General features: G+C 43.5%; 2 protein-coding genes across 5 annotated transcripts; one reads left to right on the top strand and one right to left on the bottom strand.

Annotated features, from left to right (window-relative positions):
- Positions 1-119: 119 nt before the first annotated feature.
- LOC110497529 (AH receptor-interacting protein) lies at positions 120-5,396 on the top strand. 4 transcript variants are annotated; one of them, XM_090210712.1, is made up of 8 exons: positions 125-282; positions 1,843-2,025; positions 2,277-2,456; positions 2,623-2,689; positions 2,794-2,970; positions 3,195-3,336; positions 3,609-3,841; positions 4,190-5,396. In XM_090210712.1, exons 5-8 carry the CDS (start codon positions 2,833-2,835, stop codon positions 4,193-4,195), a joined length of 519 nt encoding a protein of 172 aa, XP_090066838.1. In that variant the 5' UTR covers positions 125-282; positions 1,843-2,025; positions 2,277-2,456; positions 2,623-2,689; positions 2,794-2,832; the 3' UTR covers positions 4,196-5,396. The 4 variants fall into 4 exon arrangements, with proteins under 4 accessions (XP_036810315.2, XP_090066838.1, XP_036810314.2 ...); XM_090210713.1 differs by having other exon boundaries at positions 147-282; positions 3,195-3,282; XM_036954420.2 differs by lacking the exon at positions 2,623-2,689 and having other exon boundaries at positions 120-282; positions 3,195-3,282.
- A 1,517-nt stretch (positions 5,397-6,913) lies between these two features.
- On the bottom strand, positions 6,914-13,882 carry LOC110497530 (cyclin-dependent kinase 2-associated protein 2). Its single transcript, XM_021573671.3, has 5 exons — positions 13,816-13,882; positions 12,860-13,017; positions 12,150-12,235; positions 9,465-9,585; positions 6,914-8,383 (listed from the first exon to the last, which is right to left on the bottom strand). The coding sequence occupies exons 2-5, from the start codon at positions 12,912-12,914 to the stop codon at positions 8,316-8,318; spliced, it is 330 nt and encodes a 109-aa protein (XP_021429346.2). The 5' UTR covers positions 12,915-13,017; positions 13,816-13,882; the 3' UTR covers positions 6,914-8,315.
- Positions 13,883-15,666: the final 1,784 nt, after the last annotated feature.

Raw genomic sequence — 15,666 nt, 5'->3', positions numbered from 1 at the left:
ACAAGCATTTCGCTATACTCGCAATAACATCTGCTTGCAAACCTTGTATGTGACCTATACAATTTGATTTGATTCAACTGGTAGAGGGTCCCAAGGCGTCAGCAGTGACGTCAATCGATGTGTCGATTTCTCGCGAGCTCTCCCGAAGATAGGCAGTCGGCTTGACACTCGGGGGAAACAAGGATGGAGGAACTGGCTACCAAGCTACTCGAAGAAGGCATTCAGAAGAAAGTGGTCAGTCCAGGTAAAGGAGAGCTTTCAACGTTTCCTGATGGGACCAAGGTGAGTTATAAAACAACGAATTTAATCCACGTTCAAAGGGTAGTTTTGTATGTGTAGTGCTGGCTAAACGGATTAGCATTATTCGCCAGCTAGCTGCTAACGTTAGCATGGAGCGAAATTATCGAGGTTTGACATGTTCTGAGGTGATATATACGTTACCTTATTTTAGTTAAACTATAACTCGGTCTACCAGAATTTCTGTAAATAACAATTATCAGCCAACAAGTAATTATTGGAGTAAAAACTAGTTTTTTTTGTGGTACTGTAAGAGGTCGGTGCTTTTACAGGATGGACAAGTCTTCATTGATTTTCGTCTCTCTTATTGGTCGGTGGGGATGTCCGTCAACTTGTAAACATTACTACTACGTTTTAATTGGATAGTCGGCAAGATCGACCGACCGTATTTTTGGATAATCAGTGTGAATTTGTGCCTCTGCCTGTTGATAAAAAAATCTCATTTCGTTTGATATGGGGGTCTTTAATATGTGAAAGACATGCATTTTAAACCTTTTACAAGCTCACGCTATCAGCATTTATTGTCCAACTTTTGTATATAATAATGTTCAGCCTGCTGGGAAGTGATTATGTAGAAACTACACCTTTTACTGTTACTAAATAGAACAAACTCTGTTTCATCAATACAATGTATGTCATGTACACTGAACAAAAATATAAACGCAACATACAAAAATGTTAAAGATTTGACTGAGTTTCAGTTCATATAAGGAAATCCAGTCAATTTAAATAAATACATTTGGGACAAATGTATGAATCTCAAATGACTGCGAATACAGATATGTTGGTCACAGATGCCTTTAAAAAAAAGTAGGGTTGTAGATCAGAAAAGCATTCCGTATCTGGTGTGATCACCATTTGCCTCATGCAGTGCGACACGCCACCTTCGCATACACTTCGATCCAGAGCATCCCAAACATGCTCAATGAGTGAAATGTCTGAGTATGCAGGCCATGGAAGAACTGGGACATTTTCAGCTTCTGTGAATAGTTTGCAGATCCTTGCGACATGGGGCATTATCATGCTGAAACATGAGGTGATGGCGGCAGATGAATGGCACAACAATGGGCATCTGTATCTTGTCACAGTATCTCTGTGTGTTCAAATTGCCATCGATAAAATGCAGATGTATTTGATGTCCGTAGCTTATGCCTGCCCCATACCATAACCACTGCCATGGCCCACTCTGTTCACAACGTTGGCATCAGCAAAACGGTCACCCACACAACATAAGACATGTTTTCTGCCATCTGCCCAGTACTGTTGAAACCGGGATTCATCCGTGAAGAGTACACTTCTCAAGTGTACCAGTGGCCATCTAAGGTGAGCATTTTCCCACTGAAGTCTGTTACAAAGCCTAACTTGCAGTCCGGTCAAGACCTTGTGCGTATGGAACATTTCTGTGATCTTTTTATTTCAGCTCATGAAACATGGGACCAACACTTTACATGTTGCGTTTATATTTTTGTTCAGTGTATTACATTATTTATTCACTTGTGTAATACCAGTTCTCCATTCTACCCCCCCCCCCCCATTTTCCAACAGGTGATATTCCACTACCGCTCCAGCCTGTGTGATGGCACGGTGCTGGATGACTCCAGGACCATTGGGGGCCGGAGCAAGCCCATGGAACTCATCTTGTGAAAGAAGTTCAAGCTGGCCGTTTGGGAGCGAGTCATTGCCACCATGAGGGAGGGAGAAGTGGCAGATTTCACATGTGACGTCAAGGTGGGTCGCCCAACTTAACATGGTTGATGTGGATGGATTAGAGACCGTTACTTTTGTGCACACACCCACAGACATACAATTGGTGGCAAAAAAATTGATTGTTATGGAATTTGACAGGGTTTGTCAATACGTTTTGTTAGTTGTTTCCCTTCAGAGAATTGTATTAATTGTACTTTAAAATCCACCAGTCCCTCAATTTGTCCCAGTGAATAATGTAACCATCCTCTTTCCTTCTCCCTCTCTCCCTACAGCACACAGCCCTGTACCCGCTGGTGTCCCAGTCCCTGAGGAACATCAGTGCAGGGAAGGACCCCCTGGAGGGCCAGAGACACTGCTGTGGCATCGCTCAAATCCACTCACTGGGCCACTGTGACCTGGACCAGCTCCAGGCCAACCCTCAGCCCCTGGTCTTCACCCTGGAGCTCATGGAGGTGAGGGGGGGCTTATTTATTCTCCATTAGGGGTTCAAGCACCCTGTGCGGAGTCTGGCTCCAAGTTTTTCCATCCAGGGAATTTTTCTTGCTACTGCTTATTTCTTAGCGCCCCAAGCACTCATGGTGCTTTGCTCTAAATAAAATCGACATCTGTCTCGCCTAGATGGTTATATGAACTCTGAACTTCTACCACGACATCAAGAGGAGGATGGCACCCTTCCTTTCAAAGTGTATGTCGTTTTCTAACCCTTTTATCACCCAAGCAGCACTCATGCCACTAATTTCACTGCGTAAATACATTTTGATTGAATAATATGATTGACGCCTCTCCCAGGTTTTGACGCCCGGCTCGTTTAGACTGGACATCTGGGCGATGACGGACGAGGAGAAGCTGGAGGTGGTGCCTCAGATCCATGTGGAAGGTAACGCCCTGTACAAGAAGGGCGACGTGAAGGAGGCGGCCGAGAAGTACCACAATGCCATTGCCTGTCTAAAGAATCTGCAGATGAAGGTAAAGATTTATGACTTCAAACCTAGTCCTGGGGACTTGCTTTTTTGGGCATTTAATAGGGTAACATTTAGAGCACTGCAGACAAATACTTTTCATTTAGTTAACTAGCCATTCTGCGCGTCAAATGAGATCTATGCATTCCCTGTCTATAGAACGTCTTAACCCTACTAAATAAGTGGCTAGTCTTCTAACTCCTCCCCATCCTTGGCCCCTCCTCCAATCAGGAGCGTCCGGGCGATGAGGGCTGGATCAAGCTGGACCTCATGATCACGCCCCTGATGCTGAACTACTGCCAGTGTCAGCTGGTCCAGGGTCAGTACTACGAGGTGCTGGACCACTGCTCCTCCATCATCTCCAAATACGAGGGTGATTCACAAACTTCTGAATACATTCAGGTGTAGCCCTGCCCTAGGATCAAGTGAATATGCTGAATTCACATAATAGGCTATGCTCTGAAAGCAGTAATTTGTCATTACTTAAGACAATCCCTTTAAAAAATAAACATTTGTTGTTCTGTTTTGTCTACAGCAGGCCTGTTGCAAGTGAATGACAAGTCCTTTTGAATTTTTATTGCTTACTACCAGCTGCTCACACCAGCCTCTTTCCCATTGACACACTCTTACCTCTCACCCCCGCAGACAACATGAAGGCCTACTTCAAGCGGGCCAAGGCCCACGCGGCAGTGTGGAACGAGACGGAGGCGCGGGCGGATTTTGCCAAGGTGGTGGAGCTGGACCCGTCGCTGGGGCTCTCGGTGGCTAAGGAGCTGAGGGCCATGGAGGAGAGGATCCGCTCCAAGGAGAAGGAGGAGAAGGGCCTCTACAAGAGTCTGTTCAGCTACGACAGCAACGCCCTGGCCACCGCTACCACGGTGAGAAGCCGAGTACCTTCTAGAAGTTTCTTCAAATCTGGGCCCATATTAAAACAGCATCTTAGAGTAGCAGTGCTTATCTAGGATCAGGTCCTCCCCACTTTAAAATAAGGCCAAATTAATCTATCTCAGCACTCATACATGAATGCTATGAGTGTTTTCCCCAAATCTAGGATCAAAATTACCTGGTGTGAAGAAAATGTTTACTTTATTTTACTAGTGAAATGAATGATCATGTGTCTTTACACTAATTGTCTTTTTAAATTGGCAGTATTACCCCTTAGTGTTGAATTACTAATTAGGTAATGTTCTTTTTGAATGTCTAAAACTGTTATGCACTCCTTTTAGGGCTGAATTAAGAAGACCATTATTCTTGTTATAAAGAAGAGGAAGAACAGTTGTGGACACATTGACACGTTTAGTTTTATCCACACACCAAAGCCATATTCACTTTCCCCATGAAACATCACTTTCGCGGTGCACATTCTCTTTCTAGATTCACTTTTATCTTTTATAGAACGACATTACACACCCACACACATCTACCCTCAACAGACCTTCAAAGTTCAGCTTTCCCCTACCGCAAACGCTACGCAAACAGCCAGTTACATCACACACACATGCTGCAAAAGTACAGGAATACGCAGGAGATCCTCCACTTCTGGCAGTATGACTGGGACATCAACTTCGGAGACAATCACCAGATATATATTTATGGACACTAGAGCAGTCTCCACCATTTCCCTTTTGTTCACCCCTTATTTAACCCTATTAATGTTCAATATGACTATTCAAGTTAATTACTCTTATCTTCACTTGTATCTATGTTATTATTACTGTATTACATTTCATTTGCTAATTTGTCTTTGTGGTCCTGTATATTTTAAGCTAGAACATTTGTAATGGACACTCTTGCCCTCAACTCAAACACCACCCCACTTGCCTTTTGGTCAGTCGAACAGAGCTAATGATTTGCCAAGTCATTGGCTTCAGTGAGTGTAGTTTAGGATAGTGACCATCATTTTGGCCCCTAGCTCCTTCCCGGTCTGTGTTCAACAAACTGAAAGGACTGGATAGGGGAAGGCAATATGGTGAAGGCTCCACTTTAGTCTATTGGAGGCCTGGAAGGAGTAGTCACTGAAGGGCTGGAGATGGTAATGGAACTGGGGCGATGACTCACTGGCTAGCATCAAGTAAAAGGTCAAGATAGCCTTTTTTTTTTGTAGAGTTCATTTTCATAGGTTTGCACATCAAATGACTGATATCTCATCATACCAGCATTTAGCTAATTTGTCCCTTGTATTTTGTGAATTTTATCTAAAGGGTCACCATGACTTGACTCAAGTGTCAGTTGTATGAAATGGGTGTTCTCTGGCCTGGTTAAAAAGCAGAGTAAACACTACACTCAACATTGATTTCATTGGTAAGCAGTGTTCAACCTGGTTTAACCAGGCTACTAATTATGCTTTCTATAAAATGTCTACGACGGGACTGCGAATGCTTTTTGCTGCCATGTTATGACTGAGAAGCCAAATAAAGGTAACTCTTACTGGTGTGTTTTTGTAATGATACCCAATGTTTGCTTATGAGCACACTCACCCACACTTACTTAGGCCTCATTGTGCAAAGCGTTCACCAAATCTCCACACAGTGCTTAGAAAGTCCACACTCCCTTTTAAAATTCACCTTTTGTTGCCTTATAGCCTGGAATGTAAATGCATTAAAAACAATTATTGGTCTTTGCATTCTACCCCACAACTTCCAAGTGAAAAGTATGTTTTGTTTTTTTATCTAAACTGAAATAGCTTGGTTGGATAACAATCCTGAATTAGCTCCAGTGTAACCAATCACCTCAAGACACACCAAGTTAATTGGCCTCCACCTGTGTTAAATTGTAGTGATTTCAGGATACATTTAGCAGTTCCTGTAGGTTCCCTCTGCTGGGTAGTGAATTACAAAGCAAACGCTCAACCATGAACTTTCAAAAGAACCCCGGGACAGATCAGAGGATGAGTATAAAAAGATTTCAAAGGCCTTGAATATCCCTTGGAGCACGGTCAAGACAAAGTGAAAGGTGTATAGCACCACCTAGCCTGCCCTCCAATCTGGATGACTGAACAGAGGCTATCAAGAGTCTGATGGCAACTTTGAAAGAGCAGCAGACTTATGGCCAAGACTGGTCAGTGTGCTTGTGATTTACTCAAGCCTTCCACAAATATGTGATGTAGGGTGGCAAGGAAGCCCACCATGAATCGGTTTAAGCATGCAAAAAAACTCGAGATTCTGTAGCAAAAGGTTTTGTGGTCTGATTAAACAAAAATTGAACTTTTTGGCCGAAATGCCAAGTGTTACATTTTGCGCAGCATCATGTTATGGGGATATCTCGTCGCCAGGGACTTATCAGGATAGAATAGAAAATGAAGGGAAACTATGTACAGAAAAGTCCTTGAGGAAAACCAGCTGAAACTGGGACGGAAGTTCACCTTTCAGCATGACAACAACCTGAAGCCCATAGCCAAAGCTACCGTGGAGTGGCTAAGGAATAAGGTAAAGTCCTCAACTGGCCCAGTCAGAGCCCCGAATCTAAATCCAATCTAAAATTTGTGGCATAGCTTGAAGATTTCTGTCCATGAACTTGAACAGTTAATGGTCAAACATTGTCAAACCTAGGTGTGCAAAGTTCGTAGAGACCTATACCAACAGACTCACAGCTTTAACTGCTGCCAAATATGCTTCAAGTGGAGACTCGGGTGGAGACGTATTTTTCTTCACAAAAATGTTCCTTAAATGTAGAGTATGTAGTGTAAATAAGTGGAAGAAAATCCTTATTTAAATGAAAAACTGAGGCACTGACAACCAAATGTAAAAAGTTCAAGGGTGTGTAGACTTTCTATAGGCACTACATCACAGAAGGCTACTGGGGGGAGGACAGCTGATAAATGGCTGGAACAGAAAAAACAAAATGAAAATCAAAACACATGGAAATCATGTTTGATACCATCCCAGACATTACCTCCCCGATTAAGGTGCCACCAACCTCCTGTGCACTAGATACAAATGAAAAACACTCGCTTTTTTAATTGGAAAACTTTTCTAACTTTTAATTTCATTCAATTCAAGTACAGAACTGCAAAAATTGGGTTTACAAAATTGCCATACTAATAAAACTGATTTCAGGTGTGTAGAGAGGAGGTAATAGTTAATTGGGTGGAGGATGAAGGGCAAGGAAAGCTTGACTGTATGTGGCAGATAGAGGGTGCCATGACAGCAGATAATGTGTATGGGGTGGAAGCATGTGGTACAGAGAACGGGGTATTTTCAAGATGCTGTTAAGCCTTGTTCACATCAAATACATTTTTTTTTGCACATCCGATTCAAATGTTATTTTTCCTGCAGTCTGAACAGCCCAAAAACACATGGAATAGGATGACTTCAAACCACCTTCGTAGGTGGTTTGAAATCAGATACAAATCTGATTCCTGGCTATGCGACTTGTGCCTGAACGGTCAAATCTGATTTGCTCTCATGTTTTTTTAAAAACTTATTTGGCATATCTTGTTGCTTCCTAGCTGCTGTGACAGTTTGGCAAGAATATGTGGTAACTAACTAGCTTGTTGTTTACAAACAAATTAGTGAATGTGCTAGAAGGATAAACAGCTACCTCGTTAGTTGACTGCTGTGGCTAGCCAAACAATACTTGTTTTGAAAGTTGGATTGCCTTATCCTTTGGCGGCTTTAAAAGTGTGATTTTTTTCACTGATTTTTAACATTCAAAGCAAACTGGGGAACATCCATTGCAGGCATTGTCACCTTAGCTTGCCACATAACTTCTGAGTGACAGGAAGAAGGAACGCACACATGCGTCATTACTATGACAAGTAGCATAGCCGTGTCAACAAATGACTGCCGTCTGAACACACACAAATCCAAATTTGGTCACTTGCCGTTTGGACAGTGAAGTAACCCAAAACGGATTTGAAAAACAAAGCTGATTTGAGCATTAAGGCCTGCAGTGCGAACAAGGCTTAAGTGTTGCTTACTGTAAAACAATGTGGAATTAAACCTTTGGATGTAGAGTGGTGTCAGTATAGCAGCTAAGAGAGAAAGTCAGAGTATCAACCTCATTTCATTGTGGCATAGTTTTCAAAAATCTATCAAATATTTTACAGCACTATCACCTCGCCCCCACTGAACAGGACAACCAAAATGAGAAAATATTTACCAGCCCCTCGTGATGCCTATGAAACTGAAATAAGCTACAGAATGTTCTGAGAGCGAACTGTCCTACAACTGCAAAATGTGTTACACATTCTGAACACACCCCATAGGTGGTGTGAGAAACTATATGGGGAAAAAGGTTACAGGTTCAGTGGAGCAATAGAGACAAAAAGTCAGGATAACAAAGACGGGACACAGATGAGGCCTATACAAAGACAAGGGAGGGGGGGGGGGGGTGGAGGGATTCTGCAAAGGGTTATGTGCGAGCGCTCCTCTCTGTCTCCGCCAGACACTCCCTGACCAGCGCCCTCGCGTGAATGATACCTAGAAGACAGATGAACAACATCACAAGTTGGGATTTAGAACTTTTACTTCCTGTGTGGAGAAAAATACCATCTCCTCATTGAACCTTAATGTGAATTGAAATCCATGTATTTCCAAGTAAACTCATATGGAGTAAGTAGGCCTATGGGATGGGATCCTTGGGACTCGAACTCTGTCACCCCATCGAAGTTTAAATGTGTTAAGGTTAGGGTAGGGACATCCCAAGGATCCCAGATAACCATGTGAGTCGAGAGCCTAATGGCCGTGGTGTGAGAAGCATGGGTGAAATGTTTGTTTGGCTCATTGAAAAGTATTTACGGCAGTAATTATTCATGAGAGAAACATTTTCCTTGGGATTACTAGCCTTGGAATAGGGATTTCGGGACTGACCGTCTCACATACTGAAGAACTAGGACTATATTTAACCAAGTTTTTACCAAGTACTAGTTTTGTGCGTCCTGCATTTGGGCAATTCCCCAGTAATGTAATTATGACGAGACTCCGATTTTTCACTTTTCACAATGTTTGCCAAACAAAGACCACTGATTTCAAAGTTTAACAATTTTGGTATCTTTTTTAAAGTGAAATCTGAGTCATCAAATTGCCCATTTCTCATTTTGTGCATAGCATAATATTATTTGAACAGAGCCTAATTTAGGCATCTTTGGATTTAAAAGGACAATGTCTGATTGGACTGGCTATTTTGGTAATTGAACTTGGTGGATTTAAACTTTTTGATGATTGATTGACTGGATGACTGAGCTCGGTGATTTTTTTATTGAATGCCCGAAAGCCTTAACATATACAGTTTGGCTTTTATTATGATCTATTTTTGCTGCTGCCATGCAATGTTGATCATTGCTTTCATCCACTGCCTTATGTTCATTTCTTGTTGCTGTGTTTATGCATATAATATTCAAGTGCTTACTGTCTGCTTGCTGGGTATGTGCAGCGTGGTTCGGGAAAAGGAAAGTAAGCTCTATGGAGTACTGATAAACACCCTGTCAATACAACCACAACCTTTGCGCCAAGCTTTGTCGATATTTGTGGCCTAGGCGTTTAGCTGATCGGGCTGCAGTACCTCTCTTTAGCCTCTCCATGGCGCTCTTGCTCCCGGCGTAGGTGGGGCGGATCTCGCGACTCATCTCCTCGATAACTGACAGCAGCTCGCTGTAGGTTGAGCCCTGAGACACTTTCACTGGCTGCGTGTGTGTGTGTGAAAGAGGGGGGATATGAGACAAAGGTCATATGCTGGAACAGCAAAAACTAGAAATCCCAATTGATCCTGAGCAAGATAGTCCCTTTATATCGTACAGAAGAGTAGAGATACAGGGGGATAATTGCCATGACGAAGTGACAGTTATGCAAATAAACACTCGCCAACAAATCTATTTTAATTAAATCGACCAGTAATGATCTGCTTTGTATTTGTTGTTAGTGATACCTGGACCCTATTGATTAGTCACAGCTGTGTATATCCCCCTGAGCAGATACCTTGTCGGCCCTGAAAGAACTTCACTGGACTCTATGTAAACTGGAAACCATACATCTTGAGGCTGCATTTATTGTAGCTGGGGATTTTAACAAAGCTAACCTGAGAACAAGACTTTCTAAATTCTATCAGCATATCGAATGCGCGACACGGGCTGCTAGCATTCTGGATCATTGCTACTAACTTCAAGCAACGCATACAAAGCCCCCCTGCCTGCCTTCGGCAAATCTGTCCATGACTCCATTTTGTTGCTCCCAGCCTATACACAGAAACTAAAACAGTAAACGCCCGTGTTCAGGTCAATACAACGCGTGTCTGACCAATCGGACTCGGCGCTTCAGGATTGCTTCGATCACGTGGACTGGAATATGTTCCGGATAGCCTCAGACAACAACACTGATGTGTACGCCGACTCTGTGAGCGAGTTTATTAGCAAGTGCATTTGAGATGTCGTACCCACTGTGACTTAAAACATTTCCTCACCAGAAACTGTGGATTGATGGCAGCATCTGCGCAAAACTGAAAGCGTTAACCACCGCTTTTAATCATGGCAAGGCGACTGGAAACATGACCGAACACAAACAGTGCAGCTATTCCCTCCGCAAGGCAATCAAACAAGCAAAGCATCAGTATCGAGACAAAGTAGTCGCAATTCAACGGCTCAAACACGAGACGTATGTGGCAGGGTCACGGATTACAAAAAGAAAACCAGCCCCGTCGGGGACATCAACATCTTGCTCCCAGACAAATTAAACAACTTCTTTGCTCGCTTTGAGAACAATACAGTGCCTCTGACACGGCCCGCTACCAAAGCCTGTTGGTTCTCCTCCTCCGTGGCCAACGTGAGTAAAACATTTAAACGGGTTAACCCTCGCAAGGCTGCCGGCCCAGACGGCATCCCTAGCCGCGTCCTCAGAGCATGCGCAGACCAGCTGGTTTTTACGGACATATTCAATCAATCCCTATCCCAGTCTGCTGTGACCACATGCTTCAAGATGGCCACCATTGTTGCTGTTCCCAAGAAAGCTAAGGTAACTAAACGACAATCGCCCCATTGCACTCACTTCTGTCATCATGAAGTGCTTTGAGAGACTAGTCAAGGAGCACATCACCTCCACCCTACCAGACACCCTAGACCCACTCCAATTTGCTTACGGCCCCAATAGATCCACTGACGATGCAATCGCCATTACACGGCACACTGCCCTATCCCACCTGGACAAGAGGAATATCTATGGAAGAATGCTGTTCATTGACTACAGCTCAGCATTTAATACCATAGTACCCTCCAAACTCGTCATTAAGCTCGAGACCCTGGGTCTCGACCCCGCCCTGTGCAACTGGGTCCTGGACTTTCCGACGGGCCGCCCCCAGGTGGTGAAGGTAGGAAACACACACAGACAGCGTGGTGAAGGCGCAACAGCACCTCTTCATCCTCAGGAGGCTGAAGAAATTTAGCTTGTCACCTAAAACCCTCAAACTTTTACAGATGCACAATCGAGAGCATTCTGTCGGGCTGTATCACCGCCTGGTACAGCAATTGCACTGCCCTCAACCGCAAGGCTCTCTAGAGGATAGTGAGGTCTGCACAACGCACCACCGGGGGCAAACTACCTGCCCTCCAGGACACCTACAGCATCCGATGTCACAGGAAGGCCAAAAATATCATCGACAACTACCACCTGAGCTACTGCCTGTTCACACTGCTATCATCCAGAACGCAATGTCAGTACAGGTGCATCAAAGCTGGGACTGAGAGACAAAAACAGCTCTCTCAAGGCCATCAGACTGTTAAACAGCCATCACTAACATATGAGTCTGTATGTTGTCAGCAGCCTCTCTCTGGCCACTTTAGTAAATGGACTCAATAAAGGTATCACTAGTCACTTTAAATAACACCACTTTAATGTTTTCATATCATATATTACTCATCTCATATGTATATACTGCTCTACACCATCTACTGCATCTTGCCTATGCCGCACGGCCATCGCTCATCCATATAGTTATATGAACATATCCTTATTCATCCCTTACATTTGTGTGTGTAAGGTTGTTGTTGTGAATTTGTTAGATTACTTGTTAGATATTACTGCATTGTCAGAACTAGAAGCACAAGCATTTCGCTACACTCGCATTAGCATCTGCTAATCATGTTTATGTGACCAATAAAATGTGATAAAATACCCTGAATAACATATTTAACACGACGTTAAAGCATCATAGGCATTAGTTAAAGCAGTTAGAGATGAGGGTCAGGCTGTTCTGTCCTACCTGAACGAAGCCCATCGACGGCAGGCCGAAATCACTGAACGCTGGTCTGAAGTTGGAGGGGAGTGAGGGGGAGGGCACACTGGAGCCTAGGCAGAGGAAAGACAGAATTCAGACGCACTGAAGCGCCCTATGACTAGTTATCATCTTTAAAATGGAAGGCAGGGGCATAAATGCTGCGTGGCATCGGTGGCGCATTCATTCTGGGGCGGCAGGTAGCCTAGTGGTTAGAGCGTTGGACTTGTAACCAAAAGGTTGCAAGATTGAATCCCCGAGCTGACAAGGTAAAAATCGGTCGTTCTGCCCCTGAACAAGGCAGTTAACCCACTGTTCCTAGGCCGCCATTGAAAGTAAGATTTTGTTCTTAACTGACTTGCCTAGTTAAATAAAGGTACAATTATATTAAATAATTCTCAGGTGAGAGGGATTGTTACATTATGGTTGGTAGTATATGACACTCAGGTTGGTTGCTGATGTGTAGTGTGTTCCCTGGGCAGGTCCCTGGGCAGGTCACAGGAATAGGGCCGCTAGTCTTATCTATTGAATGGAATCCACTGCACTGTGGTAGGGTTGAGTTCAGTAAGATGGGTGAAAACCAAACCAACAATGGGTAGTGTAGAGGGTGCATCTATAGAAATAGAAATTAAATTTCTATACATCCTTGATAGCAATAATAGTGGATACTAAAGAACCAATTGACAGTTGGCAGAAACCTGGCGGGGTGTGGTTGGAGCCGGACGGAGCAGGGGCGATGGGTTTGTAGCTCATCGCGTTGTCACTACGGACCTCCCCGTACGACGGCGCACCGCTTCCGTCCGCCCCGTCGACCCTGTGCTTATACAGCTTTACTGGTGGGCTGGGCCCCTGAGAGCTAGGAAGAGAAAGTAATGGTGTTATGTTCATCATGTATGACATTCATCAACAACACGGTCAGTCTAGCCTGGTCCAGAATACATTGTGTGCTATGCAAGTCATGTTGAATGTTCTGTATGGCCAATTGGGTTTGGCATGACAATGATTTGAGGTGTTGTTTAACTCGTACAGATTTGGACCAGGCTGTCATGATGTTGTCAGTGGATCACTGACGTTTGCAAATATATGGCTTAACGACCCAGACCTTAGGTTACCTAGCTAGCTAGTAATCGAACAAGCCCAGCTGGTTTCAAACATGTGTTACAACCGTGCCTGTGCTCTACATTGGTTCAGCGGGCAACTTTGCACATTACGTCAGTACCTCATCGGGTCGTAGCCTATCGTTAAACGACTGTACTAACGTTGGCTAGGTAGCTAAGCTAACGTTAGCGCTAACTAGTTACCGAACTAAAGGTCGACGAGATGACATCTCGCTTCAGACAAAGTCCAATTAACAGAAACAAAGCTAGTTAGCGGGTGACCTAACTTGTAATTGCAACGACTTCGGTGATCACCTGCGCATTTCATAGCTAGTTAATCTCTACTTAGCAAGAACGCTAGCTGTTTGCTGACTGGTTTGCATTCGGTGTGAAACAGGCTTGCTAGCTAACGTTATCTAGCTAGGTGAATAGCTATAACGTTAGATTGCAGCAAGTAGTTACATAATGCATTTGCGTTCCATGGGTTTAAGTATCTCAGTAGCCATTAAAAACATGTAATAGAAAACAACAGTCAAGGGAATGCTTTCGAAATATACCTTTCTAGAGGAAGATTTTCAGCCAGGTCGAAAAAGCAGCTTCCTTTCTCCTGCTGAAAAGGGGCGTGGTTATTGATGCAACGTTGACTGAATATTCATAAAATGATGCGTTGTCATTGGCTAAAAACAAATCAATGGCAGGTGAGCGGAACTGTCTATTTATCAGAGCCTTCCCTTCTATTTATTTGAGGGTTCTGCACTGGTGTGTATTTTTTAATAATCTCTTTGGTATTCAGAGTTTGAATGTAAGGAGAAAAAAAAACATTATTTGATGGGGCACACCTCACTGATTTATTTTCCCTGTGGTTACATGAAGTGTGGACATGTCGATCATCATGTCAACATGTAGGTCATCTAAGGTTACTGCCTGAACCGAAACATCAATCACACAATAAACCAAATGTTTTTTATATTATGCCACATCAAGGCCCTTCTTCCCCAGGTTTGCCAAATAAATGTAATCTAACTATGTGTCCGTGTGCGTGCGAGAGTGATCTGAGAGAGTGATACGAGGTCTGTCAGTTTAGTTTTTTTAAAATTATAGTGTTTTCAGGCTGTCACTGTCCAAGGCCACACAAGCTGATTTGCTACATGGTTGACTTGGAAGTGGACACACTGCATCATTAACCTTGGACAAGAGATAGAAGAGAACAATGAACAGTGGCAAAGTTGTATTTTTGGTTGGAACCAGTGGCGGATTTAGGTATGGGCGACATGGGCAGCCGCCCAGGGCGGCATCTTGACAGGGGCAGCACGGGGCGCCCGCACAAAATTTTTTGGAATGGTGACATTTGCGCGATTGGTTTTCTATCGATCATTTGCACATCACGTCAAGGATATAATGTCACCGTGTTGGACTGTGGGTCAATTAACCTTGTCAGAGTGGGCGTCCTGATTCTAGTTTGTGAGCTTGGCAGGCTACTGCCTGGGAAGGTCTCCCACTCAGAAGTACGAGATGGGGAGGGGGCGGGGGTAGGTTGACCTCAGGTCTCCCCACTGGAAGCCCGAGGTAGGGAGAGCGGGGGAATCTATCAAATAGCGTACCTCTAACTTTGTACAGTACTAATGAAATTAGAAAAATCAGTCACACAAAGAAATGCTACCAAATAAAACACAATTCATTCATAATACTGTGAATATATAGTTTCACAGACATATTGTTGCATTTTTTTCTGGTTTGTGTAAAATCGTAAAGAATAAAATAAAACCAGTCAATCCACCAAGGGGAATTGGTTTAGTCTTGACTCTTGGTTGACAGTGTTGGGGGATGGGTAATGTATTGATGCTTGAGTGCCAAATCAACACAAATGGATAAGAAAAGGTCTAAGCCATCAGGTGCCCAGTTTAGGAAAAAGAGGAAAGAAGAAGAGGAGAAACGTGCAAAAGATAAAAGCTATGCAGCTATGTCATCTCTTTATGAGTATAATATTATGCATGTAATGAAATAGGCTAGTATAACACTTATGTTTGTTAGCCTATGTTGCTATGTTGCTTGCTATGCTATTACACATAGGGCGATAATATTCTGTTTTCTGTCCAACTAGCTTCCATAACATTGGATATAATTTCACACAGTTTTATCAAATCTGGCACTAAGGGGACAAACAGAAACACTGTATTATCCGTCAAATGGAAATGTTCTCAGAGGTTGAACTGATGGCACGATTTGATCCAGTCATGAAAGAGAACCTTAACCGTGTCCAAAAAGGGACCTCGAGTCACACCACCAGCTACCTCGGCCACCAAATACAGAATTAACTCATTGATTTGTTGAGCAGCCAGGTCATTTCAATAATGGTGAGTGACATCAAGCTGGCAATATTCTTCTCTATCATTCTAGATTGCACCTCA

The sequence above is a fragment of the Oncorhynchus mykiss genome, chromosome 19, assembly GCF_057628025.1.
Source record: "Oncorhynchus mykiss isolate SJ-2025 chromosome 19, ASM5762802v1, whole genome shotgun sequence".
Lineage (NCBI taxonomy): Eukaryota > Metazoa > Chordata > Actinopteri > Salmoniformes > Salmonidae > Oncorhynchus > Oncorhynchus mykiss.
This window is presented reverse-complemented; position numbering and strand designations above follow the sequence as displayed.